Consider the following 14,266-nt stretch of genomic DNA (forward strand, 5'->3'; position numbering starts at 1 on the left):
CGAGTTAGCTGTCTTCGCTAAAACAAACTCGATGGAAATAAGCACAAAAAACCAAAGGTCATGCTCATAACTCATTGTCTGCCCAAACAGACTAGATTTACAATTGACAACACTAAGTTAGAAGTAGTTAATATCTACAAATACCTGGAGATATACTTGGACCGAAGGATTTAGTTCGCCATGTATTAAGAAACCATACAAAAAAAGGGAACCGCTTTACTGTTTGCATTTTGCAGTATATCAAAATCGTTAGAAGGCCCATTGTTTACTCCACTTCTTGCAGTCATCAAAGCAAAATTACTTCCAACCTTTGCTTACGGAAGCGTGGTCCATCATGGAAACAGCGCACCAATTCTAGACAATATCTAAACGCGAGTGAACAAAAGAGTATTCCGCCTGCCACGTGACGCCTCACCAGATCAGGTACGTCTAGAGTTTGGACTACAGCAACAAACACTGCATAAAAGGTACGAGACAATTACATTTTGGTAAAAAATATGGCTTAATCGCGGCCTTGAAATCAACTCGGCACTCTGGGAAGCCTTGCAAAAACACGCAAAGTACCTAAATGCTTCTTTGAAAATAACCAAGATGGCAGACCTCTGGCATCGGAAACTACCATTGACCTCATTACAGCTGATAATGAAAAAAGTGGCAAAATCGCATTCACTAATGGAAAACAAAGCAATGTTAAGTCAACGTGCGCACGCATGGATGGTATTACAATCCTACACGAAGCTTGAGCCAGCGACATACCTGGGCCTTGCTTTCTCCCCTTACCTAAAAAACAAGTTCTTGGAGCTGCGCATGGGGAAATTGCCTTCCAATGCTGATCAACCTAATTGGAAGTCCCTTGGCCCAAAAGATTGCAACCTATGTGGAACTCTAAAAAAGACTTAGGTGTCCCCTCAAGAAAGAAACCACACAGGTTGAGTATTTTACCCACGAACTAGCATGCCGTTATTTCGGCGGGAAAGGTAAAGTTACAAGGTTCAAGATAATAATCTCTAAAAGCAACATACAACTGGGGAGGCAGAGTCTATGAGTCAACAATATAATATTTCGGCAGTGACCAAGTTTTCAGTGAATAGCGTATATGGGATAGTATTTCTTAAAAACATTTTTAAACATAAATATTTTGAATTCAAACATAAACATTTAATTTTTACGAAAATGAATTACCCAAACAACACAGTTTGTAGTGAATCTAAGAAATATTTAAAAAGATATTTTCCACACCAAGAATTTCGTTGACCTCTGTTATGCATTTATTACATATTCACAATCAATTTTCATACAATATACAAATTTTTTAAAAAAAACACCATTATACATTTCATAAAAAAATTTTTTAAAAACAAGAATCACAAGTCGACGCGGCGTTTCGGTATTCTGTATTTGAACCTTCTTCAGGACTGATTCTAGACAAATTTAAAAAGATTTAAAAAAACAGGGTTACATTTTTTGCATTGGTGTGGGTATCTCCTAAATCAATTACCTATATGGTCACAATTCACAATGGTCACTGTAGTATGCTCTTTTCTCATGAATATTTTTATCTTTTACAACTATTCACGTCGTATTCCCCTTTGGCTATAACTCGAGACCTTAACCTTGAAAAACATTACTCTCTAATGATATACATTCCTACGCTTTAACAAAACTAATGGTGTTTACCTTTCCCTTGGACCCAAAGTTCCAATGCTTACGAGGCCAATTTTAGGACCTTAGTATCACAACATATTATTTTCATAGATTTATTATTTTTACGCATACCTTTAAATTAGATAGGGCAAGGCGCCCACTGGACACAGTTTAATTGAATTCTGCACCATGTAGTCTTCGGATTACTTAATCTCCGGAATGATTCTCAGTTTTTGATATCACTGGTTGAAAATAAAGGATAATAAAGATGCTATTCAATTTAGACACCCCACTTTTGTTATGACCTTGGTTTAACTTCAAGATCAGCCAACAGTGTGTTTGTTCAATACCTGGTATTTCGGATAAAAAGGCTTGGTCTTAGACTGCCAGGGGGAGCCACCGTCTTCCTAATTATGGGTTTCATCAATGACCCTAGGGGATTTTATGAAACACGAATTAGTCTCATTCTTTTTTAATAAAACTGGTTCCTAATGTATCTTAAAGGATTTCCCGGATCACTCACCATTCAACATTGGGTGACTGGCGCAATATTCAGGATAAGTTGCTACCAAGTTCCTTCTTGTTCGATTCCAATTTCTTTCTAATATTCAACAATAAAAGGTATACAGATTGTAGAGTTATGTATGCTCTCTGCTTAGTTTAATTTTATTTTATTAATCTTTTAGTTCTAGTAGCCCATAGGTCATATTCACAAACCCTCTGTTGTTGTTTATTTAACAAGGGAAAGGAGTGCTTCTATAGTCTCTTTATATTATATTTGAATTATAATTGCCTTTTCCAAAAAATAATGGGAAATTAAATGGATGTTTGAAATTAATTTTGTGGAGGGCTGTTTAAATTTCCCCCTGCGCTTCCTAACATCATAATTATCATTTTCCATTACCTTAGTTAACAAATTCGGCCTCCCTGCTCCTGGTCTCTGGCAGTCAGTCCACACGTCCTTTCAGTCTGGTATGAGCCGTCACGAACGCTGAGGGTTTCCTCATTCCTCGGCGTTTTTATGTGAAGGCCTCATCATTGGCTACCATTCTCTGTGTTTTCATTGGTTCACTGTCGGCAAATAGCCGTGCAGTTACCATAGAAACCGAACGCTTTTCTAACTCCCGCTATGTGTGCTGTCTCATTGGTGAATATCTACCGTTTCCTGCTTCTTTGATTTGTTCGCATTAGGATAAACAGCGTGCGGTTGTTATGGCAACCAAACGCGTTTTCGTGCGTCTTTTCCCTAACGTTACTGCCGGCTCGTTTAAGGCCCAATTCTCATAAGAATTAACATCTTTATTTAAGTGCACCTTCCTTGCCGAGCAAATTTGTATTCTATACTGGCTCTAATGTCAGCAACTCGTCTATCTTACTCACACATTCTGTATTCTTTTCTTCCCGGAATGATTGGTCTATATTCAACCAATCACTACGCTGTTTCCATTAGCAACCACTAAACTTCTTGCTCCGCACGTTGCGCCGACTATATTATTGGCGTAATGAAAATCATATTTTCCACAGTTAAGCCCTTCAGCTTAGTGTCATACATGACACTAAGCTGAAGGGCTTAACTGTGGAAAATATGATTTTCATTACGCCAATAATATAGTTGCTGAAAATAGAGCCAGTATAGAATACAAATTTGCTCGGCAAGGAAGGTGCACTTAAATAAAGATGTTAATTCTTATGAGAACAAATCAAAGAAGCAGGAAACGGTAGATATTCACCAATGAGACAGCACACATAGCGGGAGTTAGAAAAGCGTTCGGTTTCTATGGTAACTGCACGGCTATTTGCCGACAGTGAACCAATGAAAACACAGAGAATGGTAGCCAATGATGAGGCCTTCACATAAAAACGCCGAGGAATGAGGAAACCCTCAGCGTTCGTGACGGCTCATACCAGACTGAAAGGACGTGTGGACTGACTGCCAGAGACCAGGAGCAGGGAGGCCGAATTTGTTAACTAAGGTAATGGAAAATGATAATTATGATGTTAGGAAGCGCAGGGGGAAATTTAAACAGCCCTCCACAAAATTAATTTCAAACATCCATTTAATTTCCCATTATTTTTTGGAAAAGGCAATTATAATTCAAATATAATATAAAGAGACTATAGAAGCATTCCTTTCCCTTGTTAAATAAACAACAACAGAGGGTATGTGAATATGACCTATGGGCTACTAGAACTAAAAGATTAATAAAATAAAATTAAACTAAGCAGAGAGCATACATAACTCTACAATCTGTATACCTTTTATTGTTGAATATTAGAAAGAAATTGGAATCGAACAAGAAGGAACTTGGTAGCAACTTATCCTGAATATTGCGCCAGTCACCCAATGTTGAATGGTGAGTGATCCGGGAAATCCTTTAAGATACATTAGGAACCAGTTTTATTAAAAAAGAATGAGACTAATTCGTGTTTCATAAAATCCCCTAGGGTCATTGATGAAACCCATAATTAGGAAGACGGTGGCTCCCCCTGGCAGTCTAAGACCAAGCCTTTTTATCCGAAATACCAGGTATTGAACAAACACACTGTTGGCTGATCTTGAAGTTAAACCAAGGTCATAACAAAAGTGGGGTGTCTAAATTGAATAGCATCTTTATTATCCTTTATTTTCAACCAGTGATATCAAAAACTGAGAATCATTCCGGAGATTAAGTAATCCGAAGACTACATGGTGCAGAATTCAATTAAACTGTGTCCAGTGGGCGCCTTGCCCTATCTAATTTAAAGGTATGCGTAAAAATAATAAATCTATGAAAATAATATGTTGTGATACTAAGGTCCTAAAATTGGCCTCGTAAGCATTGGAACTTTGGGTCCAAGGGAAAGGTAAACACCATTAGTTTTGTCAAAGCGTAGGAATGTATATCATTAGAGAGTAATGTTTTTCAAGGTTAAGGTCTCGAGTTATAGCCAAAGGGGAATACGACGTGAATAGTTGTAAAAGATAAAAATATTCATGAGAAAAGAGCATACTACAGTGACCATTGTGAATTGTGACCATATAGGTAATTGATTTAGGAGATACCCACACCAATGCAAAAAATGTAACCCTGTTTTTTTAAATCTTTTTAAATTTGTCTAGAATCAGTCCTGAAGAAGGTTCAAATACAGAATACCGAAACGCCGCGTCGACTTGTGATTCTTGTTTTTAAAAAAAAAATTTATGAAATGTATAATGGTGTTTTTTTTTTTAAATTTGTATATTGTATGAAAATTGATTGTGAATATGTAATAAATGCATAACAGAGGTCAACGAAATTCTTGGTGTGGAAAATATCTTTTTAAATATTTCTTAGATTCACTACAAACTGTGTTGTTTGGGTAATTCATTTTCGTAAAAATTAAATGTTTATGTTTGAATTCAAAATATTTATGTTTAAAAATGTTTTTAAGAAATACTATCCCATATACGCTATTCACTGAAAACTTGGTCACTGCCGAAATATTATATTGTTGACTCATAGACTCTGCCTCCCCAGTTGTATGTTGCTTTTAGAGATTATTATCTTGAACCTTGTAACTTTACCTTTCCCGCCGAAATAACGGCATGCTAGTTCGTGGGTAAAATACTCAACCTGTGTGGTTTCTTTCTTGAGGGGACACCTAAGTCTTTTTTAGAGTTACTATCCCCCCAGTCCCCAATTAACTTGTGTGGGGTCCTCCTTTTATTTCTCAACCTATGTGGAACACCAGTACAGGACTTCATACATCTAATATGCATCTGCCCCGTGTTAGGGTGCCACCGCCGAGAATTGCCGAGGAGGCAGTTTAATGAAAGTGGTATCCACACCTATAGATCTGCAATACTAAGAAGTCTGAACTCAAAGGACTCACAATTAATTTGTCAATTAATACAGTTTTTAACCTATTTTGAGAATTTAATGAAACAATGATACAGGTTACTAACATTATTCAGCTGCTCCTGCCCGTCCTTTTAAGAGTCACACAGTTTGTAAATTGAAATCAAATTTTAAATGTGGTACTAATTATCTATACTTAATCTTCCTTATTTTATGTTAACACGTGGAGGAAATGGATTTTATGCATTGGAATATTGTAATGGTTTTAACTAACTATACAATAAAGAATTTTACTTACTTAGCTCATGGAGGGCAGCATATAGCAGCAAAGTCCTTCAAAGATAACCAAGAATGGAAAATTGGCCATCTTGCTCTAATTTTGAGTAGTCAATTCAAGAAAGCTGCTAGTTTTCTGCATGACAAAGGGCAGCATAAGTACATCTTTCAGCAAGATTAGATGGGAATCCAAAGTGCAGTAACAGTGGAAATCTGGCGGCTCAAGTTTCTCAGGTTTTAGCATCTTCCTGACACAGAGTGCCATGTTGACTGGTTAAAATCAACCTAATAAGTACAACAGGATAATATTCTATGTCACGGAATCTCCTTCAAAGGTATTCTTAGAGCACAGTATCATCAAGGTATTAGGAATCCAGTGCATCTATAAAAAAAGAATCAGATATCAAAATGTATGACTTTGCTTTTGTCTTCTAGAACTACTTCTATTGAAACCATCCCAGTCCAAGTGTGCATATGTTATTATGTGGTTGTGGCCTTGTATTTTGTTATTGGTATTGTTATTTGTATGGTCCACATATCACCCGGAAGAGTATCCCGGCGTCTGTGAAGGAGAGAGTACTAGCCGGTCTGAGGCCTAGTGGATGTGTAAATGATCAGGTTCTTTCTGAATTCAAGGATGGAGCTGCAGGCTTTGATGTGGTGGGGTCGGTTGTTCCATTATTTGGGGGCCAGGTGGGGAAGGTTCGGCCTCTGGCTTGGTGGATACAGGGGACGTGGAGGATGCTGGCAGAGCGGAGATGTCTGGCCAGGGAGTAGAACGAGATGTGGTTGTTGAGGTAAGCCGGCCTTTGGTTGTGAAGTGCCTTGTAGGTGCTGTGAGGAGTCTGAAAAGGGCACATTTATGGTTTGGGACTTAAAAGAGGTCTTTGAGGTGATTAGACATGTGGGTGTGTGATGTGGGAATTTGAGAGTGAGTCTAGTAGCTGCATTCTACATTACTAGCAGTGTATTCTGACCAATAGGATTTTCAGCAATATTAATTTCCTGATATATTTTTTCCAGGAACTAGGTGATGATCCCACCAGGGAATTCAGAAAACTCAATCAAATCATCAGCATTCACAACAAATCCAGCATCTGATATATCTCATCAAATCAACACCGAGGGCATCTTATGTTCTTCCAAGGCTTAAAAAGCTGTGCCACTGTTTCATTTCTCGAGTGAATAAATATTATCTGTATACATCAAATCCATCTTAAAACCTGAGGTGCCGAGTGCAATCATATCTGTACAGGACCAAACACACTCCTCTGAAAAATTATAATTGGAAAGGCACTGCCTTGCAGTGATCTGACACCTCTGGCTGTCACCTCACTACAATTCAGCATCCAAAATATAATGAGATGGCTGCCTGCTGAATGTTCCCTGAAAAATAACTCACCTGTAGCTATCCCACCTGCCCTGTGCGACCTCCCAATCCTTTTTATGTCTCTGCACATCATTTTTACCACCAGTGAAGGATGAAGATTGCATTATTTCCTGTGGGTCCACAGTGACAACAAAACTTATGATGCGTTTAAAGCACATGTAGAGAACTTGCATTGCTCCTTTCTCTTCATAGCCTGCATTTCATTCTGTGCCCGGCCAGCACATTTAGTATTTGCGCAGACCTTATGTATTACTAACTTCTGGATATACCAATACAACTATTTGTTAAGCTCTCTATGGTGGTCGATAGGCAGAAAATGTTAATGTGGGTGTATATACAATTTGTGATGCAACTTTAGAGCTAGTTGGTTCACATCTTCTTTCTAACATATATTTTGACTAGAAGATTAAAGTAATATTTTATTTCAGCTAATGAAATTAACAAAGCATTTAGCTTTAACTTGAATAGGGGTATCAAAATAGTAATATCACTGCCTGGGATAGACCTAACTCAAATGTCCCATATGGCCAGACTTCGGATTGGCCACTCCTTATTTAAATCGCTATCCTGCGAGCCTCTCAACCTCAACAGAGAGAAGAAGCCTGTTACCCTGGAAACAGGGAGAGGTGTGGTGCAGTGGCCAGAGAGGCTGACTCTGCAGTCCGGGGAATACGGTTTGATCACTGGCGGCAGCTCAGTTCAGCACCATGTAACACTGGGCAATAGCTCACTTAGGGCCATATGTATCAAGATACCCATTTGCGATTCTCAAATACCGAATTTTAAGAAATCGCTATTTGAGAATCGCAAACGGGTATGTATGTACAAAATCGCATTTATTTAGCGATTTCTTCAAATTCCTTAGTTGCGATTAGCAAATTGTGAATCGCAATTAAGGAATACTTTCCCATTAATTTTGAATGGATAATTATTCACAATTTGCGATCGCAAATTGAGAATAATATCAAGGGTGCAGGGGTGTCCAAAGGACACCCTGTTGCACCCCTGAAATATGCATGGGTGCACATGTGGCGCAAAGGGCATGTATGTGCTTCACATGGCACTTTGTAAAATGCAAAAAATTTGCATTTTTCAAGGAATTCACAACTTACCACCAACTAGAAGTCATACATTGCATTTAAGGAACCGCAAAATTTGCGATTCCTTAAATGCAATTGCAAAATAAGGAATCGCAAATTTTGCGATTCCTTATTTTGCACCAGATTTTGCTTAATACATACCATGTAGCAAATTCGCATTCGCAAAGGCCGAAATTCTGTGAATTTCGGCCTTTGCGAATGCGAATTTGCTTGATACATATGGCCCTTAATCTCCCCAACGGCTCCCAGCGCCTTTAAACATTAAGGGGTGATATGTTTGTGCTTTACAAATTTGGATTATTACTATTATAACCTTAAGCACAGCACAGCACATGGGGCCTTGCAACCTTCCTCACTCATCGCCTTCTTCTTCTTTGAAGAGGGAGGAGAGCAGGGAGATCTTATAGATCTGTGGGGCCCGGGGAAAAGATATTAGTTTAGGGGCCCCTACTTGGAGTAACTTCAATTTATCACTGCTTTTCGGATCATTGAAGACTTCATGACGCCATTAATACTGAGTTAATGCTAAACCTTCTGAAAGGGAAAACATAGTGACAGCCTCAACCTCAAGCTGACTGATGCCTGACAGCCCATTACTACCAAAATAAATTGTGAACAAGCATTTTTGAGTTGGGATGTAGATTATTTTTTTTGCCTTGCAAGAACAGCATTTCATGTGGACTTCAGTGACCGACCAGCTTCTTACTTTCATTCGAAGAAAAATATGCTAGGCTGACTTTTTAGACGTTGAGTGGACAAGTGCATAATATTGAAGTAACGCATATACACAAAGCACTTGAAATTGTAGCTTTGGTTGTCTAGTCACAAATATATCCCCTTGACTACTGGCGATCTTGCTGCAACAGTGTAAATCAAAGTGCTGCTTTGAGTCTTTTCATCATTCCAGCTGCAAAAAAATGAATAACTTCATAGTCATTTCTTTTCTTGTCCCTCTTCTACTATTTATATGTGCACACTTCTCTGGCTAGACAATTACGTGTGACTCTGTTGAGCAAAGGGACGCGGCAGGATACAAAACATGGACAGAGATGTAAAAATAACAATAAAGCAAGAGACAGATAGTTTAGGGAGTGAGAGAAGTTAATACAGAAAGACAAGATAGCCACAAGAAGCAGTAGAAAGAGGAAGATTAGGTACAGTAAATAGGTAAGGTTTTAGAGTGTAGTAGAGAGGAAGAAGGAAATGTAGAGAGGCAAAGGAGTAAAGTACTAAAGGGGTGAGGTGGAGAAAAAGTAACAGGTAGCATACAAAAAGAGCTGAATTAGACAAAGGTAAAGACAAATAAAGGCATAAATAGAGAAGACTTGAGAAAAACAAAGAGATGCACGGGCGAGAGAGAGAAAAATTAAAAGAGGTATAGAAATGTTTGCTGGGTAAAATAATAGTAGGGAAGAGACAAAGATAGAGAGAGGGGTGAGGGGTATAAAGAAAAAAGTTCTGTAGAGCAAAAAAGAGAAATTTGCAAGGCATACATGAAATAAAGAAAGACGGGTGAGGTTTACATTGAGGTGGAGTGTTGTGAGATGGAAAAAGAGGAAGAGAAGATGAGGTTGTAAGATCTATAAAGAGAGAGGATAAGAGAAAATGTTGATGTAGAGAGAATGAGTTGACATAGAGAAGGAGGTACAGAGAGAATGTATTTGTGTGTGAGAGAGACATGGGAGAGAGACGCAGAGAGAGAGAGAGGGGGAGAGAGAGCGTGGGAGAGAGGGAAAGCGAGAGAATGGAGTTAATGATAGAGAAAATGGGTAGAAGAAAAGAGAATAGAGGTATAAGCACCACCTCACTGATTGATGCTTCTGTTTCTCCCTGCAGGACTTCCTTGTGAGAATTTGGCCTGGGCAGAATTTCGATTATGCTGCAGTAATCGAAAACATTTCATTAATTACATGGAGTTGAAGCACATTTAGTGAGTGCGAGCAGCTGCTCAAGCACACTATTCGTTTTATGTTGCCTTTAACGCTATTTCTTAATGCTAGATACATCCTCATGTCCATTTTGGATGCAAGGGGGCATTTTTGGGCCAAGAAATACCGCCAAACAGGGAATTACTCTTCTCTCGTAATTCCGTGTGATTCTTCTGCACAGAATTATGCGAGTTACTCCCGTGCCTACTGGCATTTCTAGTTGATTTATATATAACAAGAACAGAAATGGGGCTAAAATGCAGCTGTGACAACCCTTCTTCTAAGTTTAAACAAATCAGAGCAAGAGCCATCAGGGTTGTAACGGAGCACAGCTGACATATTCATGTGCAGGTCACTCAGGAAAAATCCTATGTAGGATCTATGCTCAATGACAGGAGGACTTTCTAAACTTTTGCCCGATTTACCCGATCAAATGACTAAGTGAAGGCCTTAAAGGCCATCTGAATAGAACCATGTGTGGTACCAGTATATTTATTTTTAATACAGTATAAATTCATAATTGACCGATAATACTCAGGTGTGGTCTAAAGCCATATTGTAAATCAGAAATAATCTAATTATCCTCCACCCAAGAAGATTATCTCATAAGAAGCACCCTGCCCTATCTTACTAACTATCTATCTATCTATCTATCTATCTATCTATCTATCTATCTATCTATCTATCTATCTATCTATCTATCTATCTATCTATCTATCTGTCTGTCTGTCTGTCTGTCTGTCTATCTATCTATCTATCTATCTATCTAATGAGCTATCTATCTGTTTATCTTTGCAACCCTAACAAATCATATCTGTCTTTCCAACTCTATCTATCTATCTATAAGAAGATGAATAATAAAGAAGTGACCAATAACCTTACCTGGAACTCCTCTATTTTGTTCCATTGAAACATGGATAATTGATTTACGTGATCTGAATATCTAAATGGAAATTTGACTGATGTGGTGGTGTTTCTTTGGACTGCTGAGTAACAGTTTTGTCACTCGTGGACCTATATTCTTTTATGAGTTTGGTTTATAAATGATTAACTGGTGGGGGCAAGTGCAGTGTCGTTTCCTCCGGCCACTTATTGTAAATCATGTGTTCTATTTATCTATCTATCTACCTATCTATCTATCTACTATCTATCTATCTATCTATCTTTGCAGTCCTGTCTGTTCGTGGTTTGGGGCAAAACATAAGAGTAATCCTGATGGAAGTCTGGGACCTTTGATGGGCCATTCAAAAACATGTGGACAACTAGTTAGTGTGATAGGGTAGTAACCTGACCCCTAAAAACTCCCCTACATTTTACCCATTTTAACCATACCAAAGAAACACAAGAAGAAAGAGAATTTGAGGTGTCATTTAGGTATTTTTAGTCTTTTAGACCCCATTAGGAATAATATTCAAAGAGATCCCATGAAGATGGTTGAGCCCACCCATGTTTAAAGGGACCAGGGTGAGACCCGATGATGAAGCATGAAACCGACAGGGTGTGTGAGGGTCCATAAATAACCCTTCTGGGTTGTTTTTCCTTCAGGAGAAACAAGTTTAAACGAAGTCAAGAAGGTAGTAGGATACTTTTTTTTCTTCAATAAGTCTAAATTCCATATCCTGTTCCCTCGAATCAAGGTGTACAATAAAAAAATTGCCTTTTTCCCTCTCCTAAGCCCCATTTGGGCTTAAGAATTAGAAAACTTAAAAAGCTATTCAACTGATGGGTTACTCTACAAATTAGGCACCTCAATGGTAGCGAAGCATGTGACTAGTGCAACAAATATGACAATTCTATTTTGCACTATTTGTTGATTTTGAGTATGGCATAGACAAAACCTTTTGATTTTATTAAAATGATATACATAAAATGCTTACTTATTGAGTATGCTTACTTTTGAGTATTGGTTGTTGTGTCATTCACATATTTCTTCCACCCACTAAAGCATACAACATATATCAGTGAGTCAGCCCACTTTGCCCATTATTTTACTGTAAGTGACAGCATCCTGCTCTTTCACACACAGCACATTAGTTCAGAAAGTAGTTCCCTTCAGTGCCAACGACTATTATAACCACAAAGGCTTACAGCCAATGCCAGACCTGTTCACTATGCAAATGGCAAAGGCTCCCCCACTTCAGGGGAACTGCATATATAGCAGTTTGGCCAGAGCCACAATTGGGGACTGCGGTGTGCCACTGCCTTCCGGTGAAGGCGGTGATCATTGGGCAATCTGTGGGGCGTGACACTGGAAGCACTTACAGTGCTTCTGGGTCAATCCCGGGCTGACAGCATGAAGCCCCAAACATAAAGGTGCCGTGAATCTGAGAGCCGGACCCTTTTTCCCACTGGCCACTTCAGAAAGGTTGTTGCTTGCTTTAGGCCCCGTCGCACATCCAGGAGTCTCATTCTTTTGTCTTCCTTTTTTACCCTTGTATCTGTAGGCTCCTCTGTGGCATGCTCCCCGCTCGCTGCCCAGATTTCCAGGATAGCACAGATGATCCCTACTGGGAGCCGCCTAGGCTTGAGAGATTCTCTTGCCCAACCCGGGTGTATCTGGCACTTGGTGGCAGCTCTGGTGGGGCGTGTTGTTTGCTGTAATTGAGGGGTGCCCAAAAAATGGAGGAGCAGGTGTTGGGGAGTGAATTTTGTTTTGGGAGCTGCTCACTAGGCAGCATTGGAAGGACACTGTGAACTTTGGCACAAGTGGTTGTACAATTGGCAGATACTGTGTGTGGTGGTCCCCTTAATAGCACAAGTTTGAAGGTTGAGGATATTGTGGTTGCATCTTTCCTAGCTGTGCATGTTTAATGCGGCTTATGCTTTCTCTGTCCTATATAAAATCAGGATAGCATTTTGCTAGCGCCTTCGGGGAGTTAGGTGCATGTTTGTTTGCGAACAAGGCTGCACTTTATGCTGGAGGCTTGAAGGACCCCTGAATTTTGCATTTGGTAGGGCTGTTCAAGGCGCTAGGTTGTTTTTATCTCCCTTCTTTGGGGTCTTTAGGTAATTTGTCTTGCATGTGGCAGTAAGCATTTTTTAGGATGTGTAGTAGTGTGAAGAGAGGATCCAAGTGCTCATGGACTGAGGTGGCGATTGAGGTGTTGATGCGCAGGATGGACGCAATGGCAGAGACCTTGGCCCTGTTGCAGCCACTGGCTAATGTGGGCCCACCTAATGAACCATTGGTTCTAGCGGCGAAGGCTAGTAGGCCAGGGGCTGCACCTAGGGAATCATTTCCCATGGTACAGAAGCAGGTCAGGGTGCAGGGAGCTCGAAAGGGGCTGGCAGTAGTTGCAGTGCGCGGCCCACAGAGCCCCGTCGAAGGTAGCTCTTGTGAGGGAGTACCACTAGGTAGTGTATTTACTGTGGGGTTGCCGGTGGCAAGTGGTAATATTGTGCAAAATGCTAACAGTTGTATGGCAATTGAAGTTACTCCAGTAGGAGACTCCAGATAGCAGGATTTGGCAGTTAATCTGGCCAGGGTGTTGCTCTGGTTGTTCAAGGTGTGGATGTTGTCAACCCCCTCTTGGAGAGAGCGCTTGTCGGCATATCTGGCAGCGATAATGTGGGAAGAGCCAAGACCCTGGTAACCCAATTGGACTCATGTTAATATTTATCATTTGTATTATTGCAATTTTGTCTGAAGCTCACTGTTTGATGGCTACGTTAGACAGTTGTATAACGAAATCTACTATGTGTTTCTGTAACATATACGCCAAAATGTGAATAGTTTTACAGAATATGTTGATTGATTATGTTCTTTCTCTAATAAACCATTCCAGATTTTTGCTGCTGTCCCCCACCCTTCCCTACTGTGCCCTGATGAAGGTGCGGCCCACGTTTAGGCCGGACACCGAAACGCGCGTCGGCGCTTGAAGATAGTCCCAGAGTGTTTTAACTGGTCCCAACGCTGCTTGAGACCCTATGGGACTCTAGTCATCGCATCATCAGCTGGCAACTTGACTGTGATCTGAGAGGGATGAATGAATTGCTTTGATGTATGCGTGTTTTAGTATGATTGTTAGTTTGTATGAAGGGATGTGTGGGACATTGTTTTAGTGTTGTAATTATTTATCATGGTTGTAGAATTATTATTTTTCTTTTAAG

General features: G+C 39.7%; 1 protein-coding gene across 10 annotated transcripts in view; it reads left to right on the top strand.

The window, feature by feature from the left end:
• The window catches only part of LOC144782636 (uncharacterized), a 235,348-nt gene that overhangs the window by 42,746 nt on the left and 178,336 nt on the right, over positions 1 to 14,266 (top strand). For 2 of the 10 annotated variants that reach the window (XR_013601186.1, XM_078661992.1), the window contains one exon: positions 13,942 to 14,230. The exons of 6 other annotated variants lie outside the window; for them this stretch is intronic. Coding sequence is in view for 2 of the 4 variants with exons in the window: in XM_078661992.1 (XP_078518118.1) it covers positions 13,942 to 14,035 (94 nt within the window). In the remaining 2 variants the exon portion in view is untranslated. Of the gene's footprint in view, positions 1 to 6,761; positions 7,364 to 13,941; positions 14,231 to 14,266 lie in introns of those variants that run through there. 2 more of the 10 variants (XR_013601187.1, XM_078661995.1) reach the window with 1 other exon arrangement.

This window comes from Lissotriton helveticus, chromosome 9, assembly GCF_964261635.1.
Source record: "Lissotriton helveticus chromosome 9, aLisHel1.1, whole genome shotgun sequence".
Taxonomy (NCBI): Eukaryota; Metazoa; Chordata; class Amphibia; order Caudata; family Salamandridae; genus Lissotriton; species Lissotriton helveticus.